At 34.6% G+C, this 20,748-nt stretch overlaps 1 protein-coding gene across 3 annotated transcripts in view; it reads right to left on the bottom strand.

Annotated features, from left to right (window-relative positions):
* Nucleotides 1-20,748, bottom strand: part of LOC149806813 (uncharacterized) — a 92,090-nt gene that overhangs the window by 18,748 nt on the left and 52,594 nt on the right. Inside the window, exons 18-21 of one of the 3 annotated variants that reach the window (XM_089958040.1) lie at nt 19,862-19,962; nt 17,701-17,829; nt 16,761-17,063; nt 3,697-3,759 (exon numbers count right to left, since the gene is read on the bottom strand). In XM_089958040.1, coding sequence (XP_089814166.1) covers nt 3,724-3,759; nt 16,761-17,063; nt 17,701-17,829; nt 19,862-19,962 — 569 coding nt within the window. In that variant the 3' untranslated portion in view covers nt 3,697-3,723. Of the gene's footprint in view, nt 1-3,696; nt 3,760-5,068; nt 5,387-16,760; nt 17,064-17,700; nt 17,830-19,861; nt 19,963-20,748 lie in introns of those variants that run through there. The other 2 variants (XM_089958048.1, XM_089958031.1) reach the window with 2 other exon arrangements.

A 20,748-nucleotide genomic window follows, 5' to 3' on the forward strand; every position in this document is an offset into this window, starting at 1 on the left:
TGTACCAGTCAATTAAACATTATTCCCATTGGAGTCCATGCAGCATGGTCTCTATGAGACACTCCAGCCCAATGGTATACCTTTAAACTACTAATAGCCACTGCTGGTGGTAAAAGCAGTCTCCTCTTTGTCCTTTGGAGCTATTCCTATTTTCAAGAAGTGTAAGCTGAAGCCAAGGCAATGAAACCATTTGACACTACTGAGTCAGGACAGTTATCCACCTTTGGAATCAGATAACTGTCTTTAACAGTGAACTCATTCGGCCAATAATAGTCCACAAAGATTTGATTGAAGGCATCCTTCTAAGTTACATGAACTACAGGAGAGGCAAATGGGTTATTTAACAGTTCCACCACATGTCTGCACTTCACAATTTCTTCTCTCAATGCTTTCCTCTTTTTCCCAAAGACTTTTCTTAGTGGCTGCCTAAAAAATGTTGTATTATCTGCATTTATAAGATTATAGATTCAGTAGCCAAATTGAATAACTTACCCCAACAGATCCCAATCTGGGGAGAGACATATGCATTTGATTTATCATGGAGTTGTTAAATCAAAATACATTTATAAGCAACTATATTGGTTCCAAAGATTTAAGAAAGAAAAGGACAATTGTAATACACACTCTGTGAATTCAAGATATTTAAATGCATTTCTTGTATTGGTAATGATTATTTCAGTGTACATACTGAGATAGTGTGGCATAAGCGAAACATAACCTTAATAAATGTTTACTTTGCAAAATGATGGCTGGCAATCAGGAATGGATTTATGATTTGAATAGCAAAACGTTATTCAAAGCATAAAATCTAATAAAACATCACTTTTAGCAATGATGTAACTGTGCACAATGAAGAATTTGCTGTTGTCTCATTTGATTCCATGTCTACTGAGATTAATACATTACCTTCTTCATGAAAACTCTTGACATTGCTAACTCTGATTACTCTCTTCAGCCAGGTGAATAAAAAATGTACCTATCAGCACCCATTATTGATGTAATTGTTATGATTGGTCTCTCAATAATGCACTGATACACCAATACTGATTTCTTTGTATGACAATAAAGTTTCTTGGGGGTTGTTGATGACAAATGGAAAAATTGTGGCCTGACTCTGGATCTCTAACTTTAGCGTGTACTCTGCAGCCGAGCTAATACTTGTAGCTAGTTCCTGTGACCTATTTGCCCTTTTTACAGATATGTTTCAATTATCCACAAGTATACAGACATAGTAAAGCTGATATTAAAACTAGTTTTAAGTGTCACAATGGCTTTTGTGTGTCCAATGGTTTTCATGTGCATCCCACTGCTGCCACCAAATAACACACTGGGGACAAAATGCACAGCCAGAGTGGGCCTCTCCACTTTAAGGTTAAACTTATGATCTTGAGAAATATTCTGGCCAATCAAAAGCTACATTTAAACATTTCTAATAAGAATTTCAAGTCTACAAAAAAAAATTATTATTGATATAGTGAGTTAAATGTATGACAGGAACCAGATCTTGGACCTGGGACATCCCTAACTCTAGATGGGTCCTCAACCATCTGACATATGAATCAGTGCCACCAGCTGGTTCCTGTGACAGTGACATGCAAAACAAAAACAGATAAACAAGAATAAACTAAACACCACTGCTCACTAATTTATGCCTGAGTATATTACCATATTCCACATAATATCAACCTATATCTTAATACACACACACACCTTTTATAGTCAAAATGAATATGTTTTAAATCACATGTCTCTTGATCCTAACATCTCTCATGGGAGGGAAACAACTGTTACAACATGCCAGGCACATCACTGTTTTCTTAGAAGTTCTCATTATACATGCCTTAGTGCTGAGTAACCAATCAACTCTGTTGGTTAAAACAGTCCCAAAAACAAGTTTTTATACATGGTTTATTCAGCATGACCATGTTTGGATAAATAATGAGCCTTATCAATGGAGAGCTCCCACAAAAGGAAGCTACTTCTCACAGTGAGAAGGACACCACTGTGTGCTTAATATGATGTGCTTCATCACCATGGAGTTTACTGCAAATATGTTGGGTTTTCTTTAAAGTGCACAGTGTATATTACATTGAATAAAACTTAAAACATGAGCCAGTAGAAAAAAAGTATCTGCCAAGCCTGCACAAATCAATGCTTTCTCTCAAAGACATTATGACTACTGTCGTCACTCACTGTTATGCCCCTCAATATACTGATGTCCTCCTTATAATGTGAATATGGTCATGGCTGTATCCCATTAAACTATTCACATTTTCTTCTGTCACTGCTACTTATAATATTTCCTTTTATTTTAGTTTCTGGGTGCTGAGAAGTAATTATAAATGGTTTGAAATGCCCCATTTTTTGTTTTGCTCACTTTTATGACACAGCTTATTTTCAAATATACCTCATTACTTTGTTCACTCAATCACAACATGATTCTGATTTAAGCCTCCTTTGAACAGCGTTACTGAGATGGTATTGCCAACTCAATTTGAAAATTCTGGTCTCATTAAAGTTAAAATACTGTTTAAATGTAACATTTTTATTATCTCAATAAATCAGACCCAAAATCAGTCTATAACTACTACCATGTACCAAAGAAACCAGTCATTTTATATGGTCTATCACCTTGTCACTACACTTGGGTCAACATGCAAACTATAATGGAAGACACTATTGGTTTTTAAAGTCAAAGTCATATTCCATGCATTCAATCACAGCATTTCAGGCCTTTCTGTGAACAGAAAAACACCTAACATGTAATATGGTGGACAATATGTTCAAATGTTTCACATATGCCGAAAGTGTGGCCATTTGCTCAGGTAACCACAATCATAAATATAAAGTCTTTCCCACCAATCAACATGAACAATATGGCATCTTATTAAGGGTACATCCGTGTTTCTGATATGTGATTTATAGCAGTCTCAATGTACCATTAATATATTAAATTTCACTATGTTTTTACTGTCAGCAGAAAGCCCAATATCTTGTGACTGTGTATGTATGTGTATATATATATATATATATATATATATATATATATATATATATATATATATATATATATATATATATATATATATCAACTGCAGAAATTGAAACAAGAAAATCAAACTGTACAAAGTTGCTCCTTGAGAAAGCCATGGGAACATTTTCTCACCTCTGTTAATCAGTGTCCCCATAATTTAACAAATACCCCTATCATGTTCAATTTAAAGGAAGAAAAGTACATAAAATGCTTCCTTGACAGCTCAGTCAAGGTGCAACAATACAAAATGTAAGAGTGTGCATCAGATAATACATTTAAACTTATATAACTTGCTGCACATTCTTCATGTCATAAACCTGTTCTATTGATAGCAGTTTGTTTTCCTTTAAGACCTGTATTCAACCAACCTTAACCAAAAACTGAAAACTGCTAAGAAGTGGTGAAACTCTGAATGTGAGATTTGCTATTCAGATTTAAAGGTCATAGGTCATATGGCATTAAGCCTAACATACATGTATGTTAGAGCAATTTTGTTACAAATTATACAAACAATTTGTGTATAATTTGCAAACAAGCCAAAACCAAATTGCACTTAAACATTTCTTGGTTCTGAGTATGTTTTATGACCTATGTCATTTATTCTTCTGTAGAACATAATAAACGAGACTGGTTGAAAAATGGAGACAACAGATCCCACATACTGCATTAACTGGTGTGTAGTGCTATGGCTACTGACTTGCATCCAAGAGTTGGTCATCTTCAAACTACTCTCAGCCACAGCAGCAACACAAGAGAGAAGAGAGAAGACAAAAGTTATAACATTTGGTTAGAATTAACTTCCTGAGAGAATCAAACTCATGAGTACATGACCTTATAGCAAGGTTGGGTTAGAACTAAATTACACTAAATTTTTATTCTAACAAATGTTCATTTCATCTGCAATTTGACAAACAAAATTTATTCATAATGTGTACATAAACTTTTCAAAAGAGTTCCATTTCATTTCCAACTGGTTCTAGTCAATGAGTTTCAATCAATATGAAACTTTGCCATTTTACTTATTGATTCTAAAATAAATAATTTTAACAGTGAAAAAAAAGCAGGACGCTAGTGTAATGCAGAATGAACGCATATGAAATACAGAATGAATGCAAACAAAAAAGATGAATGCATTCTTAAGAAAATGTACAGCATAAATGCAAAATGCATAATGATGAATTCTAAACAAAAATGGAAAGAAATGCAAATGCATTTCATTAAACTGCCACTAAATTTCCACATCTGAATTAAAAAATCATACCAAATAGGTAACAAATTACATACAGATTTTATCACATTTTGCAAAATCAAATAAGTACCAATAGTTTTCTTAACTTGCAGTCAATATATACTGTACATCATCTTCCCAAAGAAACTGAAATTAACTAAACAGAATTGTTCAAGTTACCACACATGCTTTCAAAACATGGAACTGTGATCTTATGAATGAATGCTGTCTATTCAACATACAAATAAGTATTTGTATTGTAGTTCAAATTCATTCATTAAATGGTATATTACAGGAGTGGAAATGTGTCTTGAAAGAGTCTCAACAGAAAATGTCGCATATAAGTTTACAATATGAGGAACTGTGTCTTGAATTATGATCAACTTCAACATTTAAAGGAAACATGGCAATTGAGTTGTGTGAATTTTAATATCAGGATTTCAATCTATAGTTACTAACAATTTCTTTCAAAATTATTTTATCTACTTGTTGATTTTCATGACTATAATAGCAACCTTGTTTTTTCCAACTTCTTTAAATTTTCTACATATCCATTGTATAAGGGTTTCATTTTCTTAACGGATGAAAAAAGTGAGGATTTTTTGCCAAACCTGTGTGGTCACCTGTCTGTCTGTCTCTCATAGAAAACCAAAGCGTATTACAAATTAACTGTGCAATATGTTGTCAAATTTTTTTAATTTGTTTCCATCCACAAAACATATCCAAGTGTTTTCAATCTACTGTTTACAAACATTAATGTGTGTGAGAAAGCAATGCAATGCAAACAAAGTCAAAGAAAGTCTTAATCTTGATACAATTTTAATTTGTAGGACCTGGAAAATACAACTTATCTATTAGCTCTGCCACCCACCCCTAACCCTCTTTTCTTTCTCATCCAGGGTTATTATCACTATTGCAATAGAGGTAAAATGTATAGATCTCAATTGTGTTTGTGAGCAAAGACTGGCACAATATTCATAATCTTTGATCCCAAAATTAAAAAGCTTCTTCCTTGGTCCAGGTCTGTGATGTAGAAATAATATTATTATGCAGAATCCAAATATCTTCAGTTCAGTGACCTTGACCTTTAATCTTCTGACCCCAAGATCAAATGGTTTCTTTCACTATCCAGAGAAGAAAAAAAACTTATCTGTAAAGTTTGGTGAAGGTATGCGCTGTAGAACTAAAGTTATCATGTGAAAAAGTTCAATTACACAAATACAATGTCAGAACATAATACACTCTAATAAAGAGCATTAATATAACAAGCCTTGCTCCACATAGCTTACTTGTTGTGATTGTGTGTGTGTGTGTGTGTGTGTGTGTGTGTGTGTGTGTGTGTGTGTGTGTGTGTGTGTGTGTGTGTGTGTGTGTGTGTGTGTGTGTGTGTGATTTGGACTTTTAACGTAGCTTTAATAAAATTTCAGTCTTATCACTATGATGTCTGCAGTGTATCAGTTTATAGTGATGTCTAACAATGAGGTATCATGCCACAGACATATAGCATTATGTCCCACCCAGTCACATTATCTTGACACCAGGCCAACCAGTACTAACACTAACCTCTTAATGCTGAGTGCCTAGCAAGGCAGCTGTTAGCATCGTTTTTGTAAGCATTTGGTTTGACTCAGCTGGGGTTCAAACCCACAACCTCCTGCATCCGAGGTGGACACTGGAGCAGACACATAATCTAGTGATCAAAGAGATCACTGAGGGATACTTCACAGTAATTAATTCCAGATTATACCCATGTTTGGTATGGTTCACACTTTCTATTCCTGTGAAATTATCAAGATGTCCAGTTAATTCTACTCCATGATATTTGTCTTTGTTTATTACCTTAAATGTATGTTACATTCACATATGCTAACTAATGAGCATGCTTATCCAAGCATCATTTTTTCAAACTTTATGCAGCCTACCCAGAATGGATGACATGTTCATAAAGTACTCATATTGGCAACAATGCATCATCCCAAACCAAAGCTCAAGTCAGTAACAATTAAGGTCCAATAAGAATTAATGGTACATCCATTTCAAAACCTTGCATTCCTTTTGACCATAAATCATCTTAATCTTTTCTTTCCTTCTTCTATGCCACCATTTTTCACCAATTTACAGTCTAACTGACTGGGTTGTTTTTTTTTTGTTATTGTACATTAGTATTTTACACCGTGAAGCTACATTATTTGTACCAGTCTATGATATTAGTACTGATGAATTTTTCTCTATACCTGTGTCCATTCAGAAAACTCAAGTTCAAAACTGTATCCACAAAATGTTATTTTCCAGAATGTTGTCAATACAATTGGGAATGTGGAGTTGTCATTAAAAACTCATAATAATTCCACTAAATCCAAAATGGTTGGCATTTCAACATGTTTTAAAGTTGGTGACATTCATTCTGAACAAATTATGTCACCCACATTATTTGTGTCAAATAACAATGAAACAGCCTATTACATAACAAAGGGTGCTATTTGGACATAGTTAAATGCAGCTCTTGGTTAGAAATGATTCAGATTCAATACTCTTAAAGGGAAAAGTGAATTGTGATTCCCTCACCGAACCCCAATAATCAGTGTTGCTACAATTCTCAAGTGTGAAATTTGAGTTGTGATATATCAGGGTCCATGCGGGACTCAAATTTTCAGGCAAAGTGAATTCTCATGGCTGCCAGAATTGAAAGAAATAGTGGAAAAATAAGGAGAACTGATCAAAGAGGTAAATATTCATAATATAAAACAAGGTATCTTTTTATAAATATGAATCCCTTCACCAACATGAACACATTTGGAGTAGCCAATGTACAGACTGGCACAAAAAATTTAAGCAGTGTCAACTGGAATAAGGAGCAGTGCAAAGGGTTTTAGGGCAATTTGGGGATGGACAATTTGGAGTGGACAATTCGGAGAAGGACATTTTGGAAAGTGGACAGTTTCAAATGGGGACGTTTCAGAGACAGACAATGTGGAGATCACAAGGACTGAATTCAGAGCTGAAAATGTAGAATAAAAATGCAAGGTGAATTAATAAGACATAAAAACACACTTTAATGAATTAATTGGTTTTTTTTAAATTGACTAGGGCTAAAGCATTTGCAATAAGAATCTTGTATAAAGAAGCTACAAATTTTGAGCTAAGTTACAGGTCAACATATGACTGAAGGCATACCATATTAAAATAATCAAACAGAATGTAAATAATTCATAGTTTAACAAAACCTTATGATTTGTGAACAAAATGCTTCAAAGAAATTGCAAACAAACTCTATCATTACACCAGAATCAAAATTTCCATTATTGTTGAAAAAAGTGCTTTTCATAAACTGTGACAAGTCAATATTTATGCAATTAGGTTAGTTCAGGAGGAAAGTTATTGTTCTCAACTGAAGGAAGCAACAGTATCTCTTGATATTGCATTTATTAGTCTCAGTTTCTAGTAAAGACACCTGTGTGATCCAAGACATAATTTCAGAGTTCTGACTGAAATATAACTAGAGAATATTCTTCTGTTCATCATTTGATTGATATGCAAACACATGCCATGTCAGTCTCTCCTGAAGATGCAGTATGCATGTGATCAGAAGGTCTCAATGATCATTCCTCCATTGACAGTGTGGCAACAGCCTTTGCAGTAACAATTTCTACATCATCATACTTCCTTCCTGTTATTTTGTCTATAAGGTAACAATCGTCTTCAACAACTAACATTCTTTTTCCCTTTTCTGGTTCAAGAAATTCAAAAGAAATTATGTAAAATATTTTGTCCTTGATATAAAGATTTAATACCGCAAAGCTCGTATACTGTCTCTTAGAAAAAGCAATGTAATGAATAGTATAAAAACCAATGTAATGAATAGTATAAAAACCAATGTAATAAACAGTATAAAAACCAATGTAATGAATAGTATAAAAACCAGTGTAATGAATAGTATAAAAACCAATGTAATGAATAGTATAAAAACCAATGTAATGAATAGTATAAAATCCAATTAAGAGCCATTCACAACTCATATAAAGATGGCTGCTGCAGATATATAAAAGTAAATTGTTTCATTGAGCACATATTAAGTGTTAATCATACCCAGTGACAGCCGATGGATTGTGAAAATGCTTTTAACTTAAAATAGCTATTGCGAATACATAACAGAATGGTTTTATTTGATAATTGTTAAGAAGGCATGTAATTATATCAGTATGAAACAGTCTGATTTTGATTGTGTTCATTCATTTCATATTGTCTTTCATGTGCCCGCAGAAAGAATGGCTAAACATCAAAAGGATTATGTCTTATTAAGTAGATGTTAAGACATCACCTAATTATGTCGATTATTCTGGTATTACATGGCAATTACTATTATTCAGTGATATAATCTGAATTAGGAAAAATGTATTAATTAATTTAATACCACTGGTAACAGTAAAACACAGGCATACAGTTGTATGTTGTCATGTAACTGAACAAATAGATGTTTCTAAAAAACTGATTCATTTAATCGTGTTTTTATATGTGAATTGTCCCCTCTCTAAATTGTCAATTCTCTGAAATGTCTGCTCATAATTGTCCACCTCCAAATTTTCCGGACACCCTTTGCAATGATGTATGCCATGACAGCTGATCTAGACTGGTCTAGAAAGATCTGAACCGTCACAAATGTGTTGTGAGCCAATGATTAAGTCACCATAAGAATAAAGAAATATTACTGCAAACAAACTACTCATTAGGAATACAACACATGGGGAGCTTCATCAATGTGGGATAAAGGAAAGTTTGATGAGTCTAAATATAATGTGGTTATAATGTGGTTAAAGATAGTGAGGATGCAAGAAACAAATGGCTGAAATTCTGAAAATCACTTAAGTGTGAAAATTATTTACCATTGGTTTGGTATAGTTGACTTATTTCCTTGAGATGTATCCACATATCACTTTTCATAAGGGTATATAAAACAATACAAGTTATTGAGGGTGTAATCAGTGAATTATTTAAACAACACAAGTCATTCAAGTGTGATAATTAGGCCACAATGACCTAGTTTTGTAATGGCTGGGCTTACTCATTTTCATAACTATAGGTGAAATGGCACCCAAGATAACTGAGGCCATGAGGAATGAATATCTGAAAATACATGTGAATTGATGTTTGCAAATTAGGTCAGACTGATCTAGTTTTGGTATAACTGAGTTCCAATTGTTGAGATGTATCTACTTACCAGTTTTTTTAATAAAAGGTGAGATGGGGTTCAAGATATAGAGGAGGTAGTGAATGAATAACTGAAAATACACAAGTCATTCAAGCATGAAAGTTAGGTTGGAATAACCTAGGTTTTGTAAGACTGAGTTAATGTCAAAGATGCAGCCACATGCATATTCTGATGAACACTGATAGAGTCCGAGATACTGAGGGTATAATGAACAAATCAGTGAAAATGCACAAGTCACTCAAGTATAAAAGTATAACCTGGTTTGGGTATAGTTACTTTTCATAAGATGCATCCACATCATAATTTTCATGCATGTAGGTGAAATAGAATTCCATATACCAAGGTCATAACACATTAATGGCTCACTTAAGTAATAAAATAGGTCTCAGTGAGTAGATTTGGTATGGCTGAATTACTGTTGTTGAGATGCATCCATGTACTAATTATTACATTGTATTTGCCAAAGGTGAACTATACATATCAAACAAATCATTAAAAATACAAGTCATTCAGCTGTGAAAAATGTCACAGTGACCTAGTTTTGGCATGGTTTAGTTACCATCCACATACCAATTTCATAAACAAAGGTGAAATAGGGTTCATAATAAGGTGAAAATAAAAAGCCATTCAAGCATGAAAATTTTGTCAAACTGACCTAGTTTATATTTTGTAGAGTTAATTTTGTTAAACTGGTCGGGTTACTTTTGTCAAAATGCATCCACATGCTCATTTTATAAGTGAAAGTGAAGCAGGGTCTCAAAAGTTAAGGTGTACTGAACAAATAGCTAAAAATACAAAAGTCACTTAAGTATGAAAATTAGGTCATGGTGGCCTAGTTTAGGTATTGTTGAATTACTCTTGTTGAGGAAGGTAGTGATGTACTAATTTAAAAAGTAGACAACATAGGGTCATGGTAATTGAGGATGTAATTAGTACCTTAAAATCCAGAAGTCACTAAAGCAAAAAAAATAGGTCACAGTGATCAAGTTTTGGTACGGTTGATTTACTCTTGTTTAAATGCATCCAGATATCAATTTTCATGAGTGCAAATTAAATAGGGTCCTAGATACTGAAGGTGTAATTAACAAATGGCTAAAAGAAAAGTAACCTGAGAAAAAAATTTAATGACAATGACCTAGTTTTTATATGTCCAATTTCTTTCAAGATGCATCTACAAACCAATTTTCACAGGTGTAGGTGAAATAGTTTAAAACAAATTAAGGCCATAATTAATGAATGAACACAAAAATTTACGGATAAAACACTATCTTCCCTCTGAATTGTTGGCATCAGAGACAAAATTTCCAATAACTCAATCTCAGATTTAAATAATGTTAAATTACAAGGAATTGCTGTACACTTAATACAAATAATACAATTTTCTTTTCTTGATTTTCAAAGTTGTCATAAAACGTTATTATTGCATTCAAAATCAAACGACTGACTACTGAAAATAGGTGAATGAATTATAATGGGGATAATTATGTCGGGATTTTAGCTGTACACAAAAAAGCACTGAATTTCACTCACTTGCTAGAGAGCCACATTGAAATTCTCCATCAACAACAGAAAGAAATTTATATTACATCAGTTTACAAAATCATTACAAAACATTTAACTACTGAGTACAAATTTTGTGTATTTTTCTCTTAACTGATAAGCAAGCACAAGTAATTTTTATCGTGTTCAGAATACCAAATGTGAAAACTAAATTTGTGAAGTAAATAATGTTTCTCCATGAATACATACCCAATCACAACAATACCAGGAAGAAGCTCTGCTACCACTCAAATCCAATTATCACAAAATGATAACAAATGTTCTTTCCCATCCATATGGAATATCGGTGAAGGAAAGAAACACTTTCCAACCCCTTTCCTTACCTCTCTTCACCACCACTAGGAGGCTGTGGGGTTGAATAAGCTTAATAGACACCTCAACAAGAATGCTTGCATTTGTGGAAAGGTGTGGGAGGGTTGAATAGCAATGTGATTGGGTAAGTAGCATCACAACCATGCTGAAGGACCTACAGTGCGAAGACCTGAGAACCCGATGTCAACAGAACAAGGTCATCACGATGTACCAAATCATTAACCAACTAGTTGAAATACCAACAACAGGTCATTAGACACCATCAACCAGAGGCCATGCCAACAGATATAGGGTACCATAATGTTCCGTGGATGCATATAAGAACTTCTTCCCCACAGGCATTCGTCTTTGGAACTGCATGCCAGCGACAGCCATTACAGCACCTTCCGTTGATATCTTTAAGGTCCACAATGGTGCTGCATGTCTGATGTCTTAGCATGTTCACTGTGTGTTATTTTATCCTGTTTTTAGCTTGTACAAAGAGCTTTAATTCACATATGTACACAGTTCACCACAGTGCACCTATGCCTGTATATAGGCCAAGCACATAATTGGAAGATGAAACTGAAGTATCCTCAGAAAAACATAATTTAGTTAAAAATGTGCTTTCTCCATTGAACACATTTCTCTGCATTGCTAAATCATAGAGATGATTGGGAAGGCTGACTGTGCATGATAGTCAACTGCATCTATTATGTCTCATATCGCCACATTCTGAATGCACGGTGTGTAGAGATAACTCTGATTTGGTGAGCTGAGATTTTCATGAGGCATATCTATCTCTTGAAATCTCAAAAAACATAGAGCATATTGCCCACTTCAGCCGAGATGAGTAGTTAGAATGCCTTTTTCATGCACTTTACATATTGTTTCAACAGTGTACAGACTGGGTCCTACACCACTGCTTCCTATATTCATTGATGGAGGAGACAGAATGGATGACCACTCTATGATTGCCAAATGACAGCAACCTGTTCCTTGACCCTGCATGCTGAAACTAGAGCCATCAAGAAACGCATTTTGTATGATACCATCTTAAAAGAGGTACTGAATAAGGATTAAACTAATTCTGATGAGCCACATCAATACGCATGATAAAATTCTGCTTGGGGAAAAAGCGTGAGTGATTTTGGCCTATTAAATTCACAACAGACTAATAGGTCTGATGAATCCTAATCGTGACCTACATCTGCTACACTGTGATGCCTAACTCTGTCTGTGATATCGAGTGGTAGCCACTTCCCTAGTAAAACCTTATGGCCTTCATGCTTTTTAAATTCTCTCCAAGAAAAAAAAAGGGGTTAAATTATTTTATTCACAAAGCTCTCCTGATAAGAGCCAGGTGTGAAGGAGTAGCCTGTCTGTGCATGATTGAAAGGAAATGCAACTCAGGCTGTCAGAGTAGGTTGTGTCTTGGGTGAATTTTCCTGGTAAGTTTTATTGCTAAATCAAGCAGATCATTCATCTAAGATTCCACTGCAAACTGATTTATCATGTGGAAGCCACAAAGTACACAAATCTGCTGATAGATGGGTTGATGGACCACTCTGCGTGAATGGTGGACAAATAACTCTTCTTGCCCCTGTATGCCACTGACCAAGGTAAAGCTGGGCAAAAGACGGGCTCACCAACTGTACAAGCTGGTATCTCTACAGATTGTAATTTATGTCTTGGGTCTCTTCTAGAGGAATTCCTGCTGTGAACTGTTGAGCCACTGGCAAAGTTAAGACACTACTTCATACAAGATCACGATCTATTGACAAAAACCAACTGGAAAAGGGGCAGCATTGGGCTAGATGGACAATTTTCAAAGGGCACAGGAGGATAATCAATTTTGCTGCTGTGTTGAGAAGACCAAGGAGATGCACAAACTCTCTTGCCAAGATCCACTCCCTATTGGAAATTGGCTCTGTGATTGATAATCCCTGCCATGTGCAACTGAAAGTGACAAACAAGTCTGAGGTTTGTAAAAATTTCCATGCCCAGGTGGACAAACAACTGGAAAGGAATGAGGTCTCACTTGTCCCCATTGATCAGAAGTCCTAATTGACTCAAAAACCTATCATTATTGCAATTGACCAAAGATAAATTTAACACGTGTTTTTGAAGAATGTCAACAAAATATGCTGCTGTTGCTGGTGATGAGGTTGAATGAATGAGATGACACAGCTGATGCTCCTGGTGAAAGCTCATGAGCTGATATTAAGACTACATAGGAGAGTGTGAGACGGAAATAGTTCCTTTGAATCTAATTGATGGAACTTGTGCAAGGATGTGTGTATGGGGACATGAAACTAAGCATCAATTAAGTTTAAACTGCAAATTTGTCCCTTTCTAACATATATCTGGAAGCCACTGTGGCACAGTAGTTAGCATGATGTGATCGTGACTGAAAAGAGTTTGGGTTTCAATCATTGGACCAGCCTGGGTTAGCTACCATGGTGTCTAAATAATAAAAAAACTTGGAATTGCCTGGGTCATGTATGTTATGAGTCTGGTGGTCAGAAAATTCTTTAACCTTCACTGACTGGAAGAAGACATCTTCCAAATGCACTGACTCTTTAAACTTGTAGGTCAAGTTTGCAGCTGATGCAGCTGGGACACTCCATTGTACACTGTAAGTTATGGCTATTGCTGCACTCACGGGGGGGGTGGGGGAGGGGGGCTGTCCTCATAATGCATTCTATCAACATCAGAAAGACACCCCAGGAGGCAAGGTCGAGGCTGTGCTTTGATTTTTCCTCAAAGGATAAGCCATAAAGATTTTAGATGTTGGTTGCATCAGCAGCCCGGCAAGTGCTATGTTTCCTCTAGCGAACACGAAATGATGATAAGTGTGATGGCAAGTTGGCTCAGTTATTGTCTGGCTAGTTATTTCTGCTCTCAGCTGGACAGACAACAAGTCCAGTAACCACATGGTTGGTCTGTTTGGAAAATGGATGGATTGACTAACTGGATCTCCATACAGCTCCACATATCAAGATACAGTCAGTTGGGTAATGGCATAGCTCGACAAAGTGATGGATTCATTGTCAACGACTGTGGAGTACGGCCAGACTGCTGAACCGAATGGTCAGTAGATGGAATGGTGTTATATGGCATGGATGGATGGAAAAATGGATAATTCAAATCGGAACAATACCTCATGCACCCCAACTTACAGACCCTAAAGGCCAAGCTCAAGCATGTGGGGCACCTTACACCTGCTGGGCAGCCTAGAAAGGTGAAATGTTTCCCAAAACATAAGAGGGATGGAGAGGAATGAATTTACCCAAGGCCAGCAACTGTGCCGTCACCTCTTGAACTTAACCAGTCAACACATATACAACTCCAACAATGCCTGTGGAGAAAGTGTGGGTGGCAACTCTGCAATGCCTTTTTTCTTTCCTCTATAGTTAACCTGATGAAGTGGTCACCATGAAAGTGTTCCCCATTATGATGGCCAGAGACGATGTCTTCAGATGTAAACTTGATATGTCTCAGTCAGTCTCTCTGGACTTGTTGCATCTCTCTTTTGCCTTTAGTCTTTGTTACAGTATAGTAGATCAGTTGTTTTCTGTCAATGACTCACAAATGCTGCATGTATCTGTAAATGAACATTTGATATATGCAAGGCAGGTCCCATGCATGTGCTCTTTGCCTTAAACCATTTGCATTTACACATTTTATTGACAGGGGCAATCAACTTCTGCAAGACAAGAATGATGAAAATATTTTGGGAAATAACAAACTGAAAGTGTTGAACAGCATAAATAATCAATGCTTGTTACTAAATATGTGAAGAAATATCAGCAGTGTGTAAAAACAGTTAACAAGAAGCACGAATGATATTGTGTTGGAGAATAAGGTCAGAAAATAAAACTATAAGCCCAAAACTGTCAGAAATTCACATAAATATAAAACAATTACACAAAATAAATATTGCAACATAGAGTAAATATCTTTACACTCAATACTCCATTGACTTTGTCAATGGATGGTCAATACTCCACATGATTAACTTAGATTTTGTGAATGTATGAGATACAATCTAGATCATAATGAACAAAAGCTAAAAACTAGTAAAACAACTGTAGCAACCTAACATTGGTGATGGGAGGTAAGGGCAAGGGTTGGACAGAGTTTCCTCCCTTTGTCTATATGAAATCCACACATGTATTGTGCATATTTAATTTGCATCGAATGGTATGTTATTGTGATATTTTTATAACTGAAGTTGCTGAATTAACAGTATTTCATGAAGACTTTAATTTATTGTTAGCACATCAACCTTTTTCAATATTAATGGTTCATCAACACTTTCAAGATTGATGTTCGTTTGGAACATCACTGGAATTTATTCAGAATACTCTATGCTTTTGGACTTGCGACAGAACTTTTAGGACTATTAAGGGTTTAATTCACAATACTTTTCACATCCTATTATAGGGAAATAAACTGTTGTTGAATTTTACTAAACTTGTTTGGTTTTATGCTCTTTTCTGTTACTTAGTATAAGACCAATAGAGGCACAACAAAGGTAAGATGAATGTTTTGTTCCTTTTGCACAACTGCTGAATTTGTGAGGTCACAGAGCTTCTTCCTAACAGTAATGTGATCAGTGAATGTATCCAAAGGAGAAACAAGATATGGATGATATCAAACTATAGCAAGGAGAATTCAGCATTACATTTTTAGTGTTCTGAAGCAGATTAGTATGGACCGAGGTATATGCAGTTCTTTGCGTCATGTGTAAAATGGGTCTAGTGCTCTGGTTGGTGAAGGATGCAAATTATAGTTTACCAGGTCTGAACTGATAAACATGGAGGTTTAGGTTATTGTTTAACGATATTAGCTCCCTTGGTTATAGTCATCTGATAATAGTTGCATCATATAAAGCTTAGTCTGAATAAAGCATAATAAATCTTTACCCTTTTTCTTTTTTTTTAACTGAAAGAAAGTGGTTAATGTAATAAGACTCTATATAAGTATGTGTGTATGCATGTACTTATGTATATATCCTGTGAGGAAGAAAACTGATGTATAGTTTTCATCCTCATCGTGTCTCATTTTACTCTTTGCTGCATGGAACAGGTGAAATGTTATAAATGTTGTACCAATTATTTGAATACTGTTTATGATATCAAAATATACAAAATTATATTTTTTAAAGAATTAAGTAACTGTATTGAAAATAATATTAGATCTTAGTAGTGGCAAAGTGAATGAAAATAACGATATGAATGAACTGAATTTGTCTCTTTTTTCTTTTACTATATGAAATCATATATTCCAGTCATTACTCCCTTTTGTTAGAATCAAATATTATCCTCCTTTTGGAGAAATATATGTTTATTTAATAATTCTTGATCTAACTGAACACATTAATATGTGACAAATGATTGCTTTTCTACACATTTCAATGGAAGAAACTGACTTACTTTGCTTGGACTGAAATCAGCAAAATTGGCAAAATTATCTCCACTTCCCGTTGACGTACTGGCAAATGGGTCAGATGATGCAAATGGGTCACTTGGGAAGCCTCCAAAAGGATCAACAGAAGGTTTAGGAGGAGCTGGCTTAGAGGGGCTTTGTTTTCCTCCTTTTGGTGGGGCAGGACGAGGTGGGGGTGCTTTCCTCTGTTTGGGGGGTAATACTGGTGTTGGAGATTCTGAGCGCATGGAGCTGGAGCTGGCTGATTGTGGCAAGAAGGGATCAGTACCAAAAAGGTCTGCTTCCACTTTCTGCAATAACCCATATACAATTAAATACAGTGTACAACTTTCTGCAAAATCCCATTTTGTTATACACACCGATTAAATGCAGTTAAATGCAGTGTACAAAATTTATGCAAGATCGGCAAAGAAGAAAAAGGACAAAAATATTATTTGTGAATGAATAAGTACATCATACATTATTAACAGTATGTTACTGTGATATTTTTTCCACTGAAGTTGCTGAATTGACAGAATTCATGAAGACTCTAATTTAATGTATATCAGTAGCATCAGTACAAAATGTCCAATTCATAAAAATAAAGTTTTTTGAAGATTATATACATCAGTCTGATTAAATCCCATTATAGCTGTTTTAATTTTAAATTTAATCAAAGCAATGTATGAGAAAATAAGTCTGAATGATGTAATATTAAGACTAAATAAAACTATCATAATTTAACATTAACATAGCCAGTGATGAATATAACATTTTACCAAATAAAAGTGTTCCAATAATGAAAGTTTGCTCAAATTTAAACACACTTAAACTGTCTCTTATATTGTACTCATCCTATCTATTCATGCTAAACAGATGGATAAACATGGACTACTTTAGTATAGCCGCTACACAATTCAATTCAGTTAAAATCTGAAGAAGACTTACAGATTTACTAGACGTGCTTGAGCTACCACTACTTGACTCAAAGGCAGCAAATACATCGGTCATTTTTTTACTGCTGGTGGAGGAGGTATTGGAACTTGTAAAAGGGTCAAAACTGGAAAAAGGGTCAGCCTAAAATGGACATTATTATTGAACATGCAAATAGTGAGAGAAAAGGAGGCAATGAATATTTTTGTAATGATGAAATGCATGCAAGAAAGATATAGATAATGGCAAATAAGTAAGAGACTTCCTTTAAATGTCATTTCATTCAATAACAGGCTGGGTTTATGGTTCAGCATTTCAGAGTACATTCCATCAAAACAATTCTCAAGACATGTACATTGGTAATAGCATTACCCAAACACCATGTAAGACAATAAAAAATTTAAGAAAACAATTCCTTTAAATGAAAGATGTAATTTCGCTGATTAAAATTTGTGTGAATGCCCCGTTATCTCCTGATTTTCACCACAGAATGGCTCAAATTCTGACTGCTTGTGTAATGCACTTTTGCAGTTGTTTTAATTATGAAAACAAACTGCTTCTTATCAAAATAAGTTCCTAAAATTGCTTAAGCTAGCAAAAATCAAGCACTAATTAGTCTAAATTCATAATATATTTGAATTCAATAATGTAAACTCCTTATCCTTAAGAATAACTTCTAAAAAGCAAAATATCTGCTAATTCAGCATTTATCTGAGTGTATTATTGTAATGATTTCAAAATAATAACTAGAAAGTTCTCCCTCCTCCCACATATGACTGAGTGGCACAAGTAGAAAAGAGCAATAACTATGGCAGAAAGTATGCTTGTATCCCAAATAACATTTTAAATGGATAAAAAAGGAATGGAAATAATTCTAATAAATAATTGTAGAATCAGAAGAACATGTTCACTTGATGACATGTTTCATATCTGAAAATATAAAGTTATTTCCTTAAAATACAAAGTGAAAGAAGCAAAAACAGGGGTTAATGAATTCCTAAAATTCCTAAAGACTTCTATCAATTCCAAGTAATCCAGATTTTTTCCAAACATTATTCAGAATGAAAAGTGTAATGTGCTTATATGCTAACACCACAGAAGAATCAAAATGTCCTTTAACTGAATGCAAGGTAAATGCAAAAGAAATAAAATCCCAAGTGTTATTGAATGTCCCACAGTAAATCCAAAGACATAAATCCAAAATGTCCTTGAATGTTCCATGGTAAATAGAAAATTATAGAGCCCAAACTTTGAATAAATGTTACAGCACTGTAGTTCCAATGAATGATATAAAGCAAATTAAATAAACCAAGCTTTTAGTACTCTTTCGAGACAAATGTTAACTTTAAGACTGAGTGATTCCGCATTCTACTTTGTATATATAAAGATATATTAAGCTAACAACACAATAGCTAACATGCCATTTCGAGAATGTGATTCCAGGTCTTCAGTGAATCATCTAATAGTTTGAAATAACTCATCTGCAGTGAACAGTTCTTGCCACTCAGGAACTAGGTCAGTCTGACCCCTAAGCAGTAATAATGTCCTCCTTGGATCATGTGATGCTTACTACATTCATCAACCTTGGAATTTATCCATGAAGTTATACTATGTATTATATATCATTCATCTATACAATACAAACCATTCATAGGACATTAGCATTAAAAAAATGTCATTGACTAAATGACCTTTATAAAAATCATTATTTTAAAAACAATACACTGTTTGCATGTATGCATGCATGCACAAGTACGTGCATGCAATTTATGTGTGTGTCTCTCACACACACAGACATCCAAGCCTAATCTTATATGCCTCTGCCATACTCATGGGTAATGGCATACAAAGAGTCAAAGAAAAGCAATGCATTTACTCAAATCCCCATTATAAAACATAGGCCCATGAGGACATTTATACTACACACACACACATTTGATTCTGGATAATCAATCAATCAATCAATCAATCAATCAATTTTAATTTCAATAATACACACTGGGTAAAATGCACAAGTCATTAAGAAATAACATATCACCCACAACCCCATAAAGACTCCTTCTGGAAGTACCCAAGGTCCAGCAATCTCAACTTATTATAATAGTTCCCTATTCACCAATAAAGCATATTATATTAAGCTTACAAGTGCTTTTATCACAATGATACGATACATTACCTTACTAGAAGCAGTTTCCATCGAAGAACCGAAAGCATCCTTGAATGGATCTTCTGATGCAAAGGGATCCGAACCAAATCCTTCTGATCGGAATGGATCACCTGGGAAAAGTGAAATGTTATCTTGTTCTGAATCAGAGACAAGTAAATTACATGTTAACTGTAACTCAGTGTACAGTAAATAATGAACATTAAAATTTCCTTATAAATCAAGATTTATTAAAAGTCTGTGCTAAACTATTGTGCAACACTAATGGTATAGCCAAAGGTTATATGCATTCATAAATATAAGTGTAATAAAAAATTGTACACAGTTTAACAGAACTAAATATATTTTTCGTACCTGATAAACATGAGTAAACTATGCTCAATGCACTCTGTGTGTAATATAACTATGATTTGTCAATTTGCTGAATAAAGGTTACGAACTTCACAAAATTTCAGCAAAACTGGATATTCCTTCACAAATAAAACAATGATCGTAAACTTAAATTTTTCTCATAATAATCAACCAATGGGGGTGTTATATGTGTACAGGGTTAAATGAAACATTAGCATAATCTATGCTATAAAGTGCTAAGTAAGTTTAGGTATCTGATAAAGACACAAAAAACAAAGGTTACGGTAATATTGTACACTTGTAGCAGATGTGCCAACCCTACCAAGACCTTCTCAGCAAGGCAGTCAATTATTTTTCCATCTGCTGGACCAGTTTTCAGTTAGGTGAAACAAAATATCGTGCCACTATTGTCGTGCTGGAAAACATCCATTTAAAAGTCCAGAAGTGTGATTCAAGTCTGATGCAGTGACAGCAGACATCGCATTCAACTAAAAAAATTGTAAAGTTTACTTGAACCTTAATTACCTCTATTACAATTTCACCAACTG

This window comes from Sinohyriopsis cumingii, chromosome 1 (genome assembly GCF_028554795.1).
Source record: "Sinohyriopsis cumingii isolate HCF-2022 chromosome 1, ASM2855479v2, whole genome shotgun sequence".
In the NCBI taxonomy this organism is placed as follows: Eukaryota; Metazoa; Mollusca; class Bivalvia; order Unionida; family Unionidae; genus Sinohyriopsis; species Sinohyriopsis cumingii.